We start from the raw sequence: 5,488 nt of genomic DNA on the forward strand, positions 1-5,488 counted from the left end.
TCTCTCTCTCTGTGTGTGTGTGTGTGTGTGTGTGTGTGTGTGTGTGTGTGTGTGTGTGTGTGTGTTTTGAGACAGGATTTTGTGCAGCTCAGCCTAGCCTTGAACTCACTATGTAGTCCTTGAATTCCTGATCTTCCCGCCTCCACCTCCCAAATCCCAAACCCTGGGATTACAGGTGTGCAACACCCCACCTAATTAGGATACTTTGTTTTGTTTTGTTTTTATGCAGCCTATACAGGCTTCTAGACATGCCAAAACAGAAACGGCATATAGATGTAAGGCAGCTGGTATTATGTTACAATTGTCTATAATTATGGTTATCCAAAAATTATTCTATATAATTATGAATTATGAGTACAAGTAGCGTAATACATCACCTGTCAAACGTTTAACTAGGAAGCTCTAAGAATCATCCAGCTCATATCAAAGCCACAAATATATGTTTCTATCAAATATTAGGATCACCCCTTGTATGCAACGTGATTTTGCTGGAAGACTATGAAAAACAAGCAAGAGGCAAAATGGTGTTTATCATCTATCTGTTGAACAGATTCAACAAGCCCATTCATTCCCTCTTTCCCTTCCTCCCCTCACCCTATCCCCAATTGTTCAAATCAAACCAATGGTCTTTTACATGCTAGGCAAGCACACTACCTAACTGAGCTGCTTGTGCCTTCTGCCTATTTCTCCTTTAAGATGACTACTTTAGGGCTATGGAGATGGCTCGGTGGATAGGAGTGTTTACTCTGAAAGCATGAGGACCTGAGTTCAGATCCCAGAGCACACGTAAAAGGCCAAGCTGTGATCCTAGTGACATGAGGGAAGGAGAGCAGAGACAGGAAGATAGCTGGCCAGCAGTGAGAGACCCTGCTCTGAAAGAATAAGACAAAGAGTGATAGAGAACCTTCACTTTGTGGTCATCAGCTTCTCGGTGATTCACTATACACCAAAAGTGTTAGTGTATAGTGGCCCGCACAGGCTGTCATTAAAAAAGAAACAAACAAAACGCATAGATTGGTGGCTTGAACAACATTTATTTCTAACAGTTCTGGAAGCTAGAAAGTCCCAGATCAGATGCAGTATTGGGCAGGTTCTGAGGAAGACCTTCCTGATTTATGGACTACTGCCTTCCTGCTACATCTTCACGAGATAAAGAGACAGTCTGTGAGCCCTTTGGCACTAAACCTGACCTCATCTAAACTTTCTCCAACAGCCTTACTTCTTGCAGACCATCACACAGGGGTTCTATCTGTAACATGGGAATGCAGGAGGATGTGGGTATCCGGCAAATATTCAGTGCACAGCAGTTGGCAAAGGAGGCCAACTTAAGAAACGAGAACCATTTATACATAATGGCTTGCCAGGAGGAAGAAAAACTGATGTCTGTATTTTAAAACACTTTTAGGTAAATTTTAGTGTAGAATACTTATATGCTGGTTATTGTTTGCAGTGGTGACTTTAATGGGAAATTCATTTTTTAAAAATGTCTCCCATGCCTCTAAGCATAACAGGCACAGGTGACAAGTGATCTGGGTAGGCGTAGCTTAGCGGTAATAGTCAGTCATACCTTTCCAAGGCAAAACAACAAAGAGAAATGTGCCTCTGAGGGCATTTTCATTGGGAATCCAAGGAAACTGGGAAAAGAAAGATCAGTCCTGTAGGGTTCAGGTATTTGTTTGTTTGTTTGTTTTTGTTTTTATTGATGGGGTTTCTCTGTGTAGTCCTAGCTGTCCTGGAACTCCCTCTGTAGACCAAGTTGGTCTGGAATGCAGAGATCTGCCTGCCTCTGCCTCCGAAGCACTAGGATGAAGGGCGTGGCATGTGCCACCGTGCCCTCCAAGTTTTATTTTATTGGAAATGGCAACTCCAAATCTTTCTGAGTCTTTTGTTTCTAATTGTTGACTCTAGAGGTGGTGTGAGGTACCTACTAGAGGACTTAAATTACGTGGCTCTCTTCCAGGATTCCCATTTGGCTGAAGGCATCCCAAGATGTTGTATCCTGATGGCTGAGAAACTCTCATTTACCCAGATCCCCAAAGGGCACATTGTGTGAGCAATTCTTGAGTTGTTTTCGGCATAGTAAATAATATTGCTATGATGGAAATATTACAGTTATCCCAAGTTACTGCGACATTTTCCAGTTAAAGTGCTTAATGTTTTACAAGAGAGCAGTGCAAAGAAAGTATTCCCGAGTACTAATGAGTCTCAGGAAGCCTAGGGAGGAGAGACCTACTTGGAGGATGTGTAAAGAGTGTTTGTATTTGTTTAGAGAGAAAAAAGTAAAGACCAACTCACTTGCCTGTGTTTGAGATGAGAAACAGGTACACTAAGTCATGGCTAATCTATCAGGAGACGACACGAAGTCATGGCTAATCTGTCAGGAGATGGTACTCCGTTCTCCGAAGACTTTACCTTTCTCCTACTGCTAAGCCATGGCTGCCCTGTATTTGTGGACTTTGGAGCTTCATTCCCAAGTCTGCACGCCTTGTGTGTAACTGGACATAGCTTTGGACCGTAAGTACTGAGCCTCAACTGGAATTTCCAGGAAAATCTCATGTACACAGATTTGTTTGAATGGATCGAAATCTAGAACAATGGAATCAAGAACACCCACAGAGTGAACTCACAGGACAATTACAATTCAGCTTTGTTTTCAAGGAAACATGAAATGCTATCTATATTTGTTTTTTCTGGAAATAGAATAAAGCAAATAGATTTCTTAGTAGGTCTAGTCAGTGGTCAGCCATAACCAAAGAGCAATGGGAAATGAGTCCCCCCCCCCTTTTTTTTAGACCTATCTGTGAAGGCATTTTTGCATGTCACTCACAAGTGCTGTGTGGAAAAGAACTGAACATGGGAGTCCATTTACCTAAAAGTTCCTGAATCCAGTTCAAGGAAAGACAGGAAAGAGAAAAATACAGAGAGATAGCTGAAAAAGTATTTCTATACCCACTGTTCACTATGTCTTTTGTAGACATGATATCTATCTTCTATTCCAGTAATACTTAACCTTTTGAATTCAATCCATGAAAACAATTTCAACACCAAAGTTGCCATGGGGAAAAGATGTGTGTGTGTGTGTGTGTGTGTGTGTGTGTGTGTGTGTACATACATATATATATGAGAGATGTGTATATTTGAAAAACCCAAAGTCATTTTTTCTGCCTTTCTCATTAATATACCTTTTAAGAGAAGCAATATTGGAATTTAACTCTTTGCATAGGACTTTTGCATAGTAAATGTCTAGTTAGTGATTGTTAAATGAATCTCAGAAATATTTGGAACATAGGGTTTTATTGTGTAAATGTGCATTTAGCGGTCCACTTGAAAACACACATCTAGACAACATCACAGAGACAGCTGAAAATGCTCCATGATAGAACGTGGAAGCTAGCTATTACAACAGAAAGGACTAGAAGGATGACAACTTGAGAAAGTATGAAGGGAAATTCCACACGTTATTTTTTTTCCAAATGTAGTCTTTTAATATCTCAGATGTCTTGGTTTCCATGGAAATTCTCAAGTGTCTAGGAAATATAATTTATTCTGACTTTGAAACTTTGACTTCTCTTCTCCACAACATCCACACATAAATTGTAATCTTTTCACATTCTTACAAATGTCACAACAGAGAACTTAAGTCTGTTTGCTAGTATCCATTGTGCTAGCCAAACCTCAATGGAAAGCAGTCTGATTGTACTGTTTATTGTTTAAAGCTGCCCTAAAGAGCTGGAGCCATTTAAGAGTAGGGGGAAGGAGGGATGAATCTCATGCTAACCCACACACATCTTACTAGCCATTGCACAAGAAATTACAAGAACAGTAATTCTTTCACCCTTTTTAGGTCCTGCAGCTCTTTTTGAAAACTGATCCAGTGCCCTGTAACGGAGTAGCGCAGTTCATTTTGGTCAATTTATTTTTTTAAATCCCCTCTGAACAAGGGAAGAAATCTATAATTTTCTGTGAGCGGTTTGAGACATTTTTTTTTCTTATCTCTGTTATGCACTTAAAACACAGGTGGAGGAGTCCAGTGGGTTTCATTTTACTCAGAGATTGTAAAATTATCTGAAGACAACGTAAAGTTTAACTTCACGCGCTCTAAAAAAAAAAAAAAAAAAAAAAAGAAAAAAAAAAAAAAAAAAAAAAAAAGTCCCTGTTACTAGAAACAAGCCAAAACTGACATGTAAAATAGAGCTCTTTCAAAAATAATTATCTTATATAGGAAATAGTAGCGCAAAAACACATCTCTGACTGAGTTAACATTCCTTCATCAGTCACAAATTCCCCGGGAATCGTTGCTCCTATTTGTAAACAAGAGCTAGAGGCAGCGATGCTCTCAAGCGGTGATGCGCGGAGTCTGAAGCTTTGGACAAGGGCTGTCTGGACAGGTCTTTCGCCAGAACCCTGTACCTGTATCATCCTGCCAAGAGAAGCCCTGTCCCAACTCTTCTGCTTCCAGCCTCTAGGCTGGAGGTGACCGCCCTTGCTTAATTAAACCTCTTTCCACTCCCTGCACATGGCCAGGCACCCCGCACCCCCACGGCAGCTCTTGTGTCCTCGGGGAAGCCCGGCCCGCTGGTGGCCCCGCGGGTTGGCTTACCCAGTAGCGAGCCAATGAAGATGACGACCTGCACGACGGTGGTGAACTGGCGGTACAGCTGCGCCTCGCTCAGCTCCCCGAACGCGCTGAGGTTGGCGCCAGCCTCGGCGCCCGACGTGTTGCGCGGGTGGCTGGTGTTCGGTGACACCCAACTGCTGTTGTGCCCCATAGCGAAGCCCGAGGCTTGCGCTAGTTCGCCTGGCCTCTGAGCCCAGCGCACAGCCACTCCTGCCCCAGGCGCGGAGGGACCGACGCTCGGGAGCCAGGCAGCGTCCTGCAGAGCCGGGCGGCCGGCTAGCCCCTCACGTCTGCTCATCGCCTAGTCAGCCATCTGCGAGGAGGGGTGGAAGGGAGGTGCGGCCGCGCCCCATGCCTGCTCCCCACTGGGCCCGTCAGCAGCCACATGGAGGCGGCACGGTCACAGAGCATCGCTGGGCCCTCCTCCCGAAGGGGGGGGAGGCGGGCAGCGCGGCCAAGCCCACCCAGCACACACATCGGTGGATGCGGAGGACCCCGCGCACGCTCTGATCCTCTCTCCCTACTGGGAAGGGAGCATTTGGCTGAAGCTATATTTCAATGCCGCTGGCTTCGAAGCTGGGGCAGTGCGAACCCCCATGAAATGCCCCAGCCTAGTGATCATAGCTGGGAGGGTGGAGGCTAAACCCTGTGGGTAGCCAAGGCTGGGCAACAGGCCCTGGTGTCTACAGCTTGGCCCCGCACACTCGGCTGAGCGCCAAGACTCCGGGACGCTCAGCTGGGGTCCAATCCCTCCTCCCCACGGCTGCCTGGACCCCTGGAGCCGGCTCTGCACCCCCCCTCCGCCTTTGCCTTTACAAGCCGCCCCCACCCTTGGCCTCAGCCCCACCACTCCAGGTCCGTTCTTGGCTT

The 5,488-nt window shown here is 45.2% G+C and overlaps 1 protein-coding gene across 1 annotated transcript in view; it reads right to left on the bottom strand.

The window, feature by feature from the left end:
- Gpr176 (G protein-coupled receptor 176) overlaps window positions 1–5,125 on the bottom strand; it is a 96,542-nt gene extending 91,417 nt beyond the window's left edge. Inside the window, exon 1 of the mRNA XM_021194986.2 lies at window positions 4,601–5,125. Coding sequence (XP_021050645.2) covers window positions 4,601–4,916 — 316 coding nt within the window. The 5' untranslated portion in view covers window positions 4,917–5,125. The remainder of the gene's footprint in view (window positions 1–4,600) is intronic.
- Window positions 5,126–5,488: the final 363 nt, after the last annotated feature.

The sequence above is a fragment of the Mus pahari genome, chromosome 3 (assembly GCF_900095145.1).
Source record: "Mus pahari chromosome 3, PAHARI_EIJ_v1.1, whole genome shotgun sequence".
Lineage (NCBI taxonomy): Eukaryota > Metazoa > Chordata > Mammalia > Rodentia > Muridae > Mus > Mus pahari.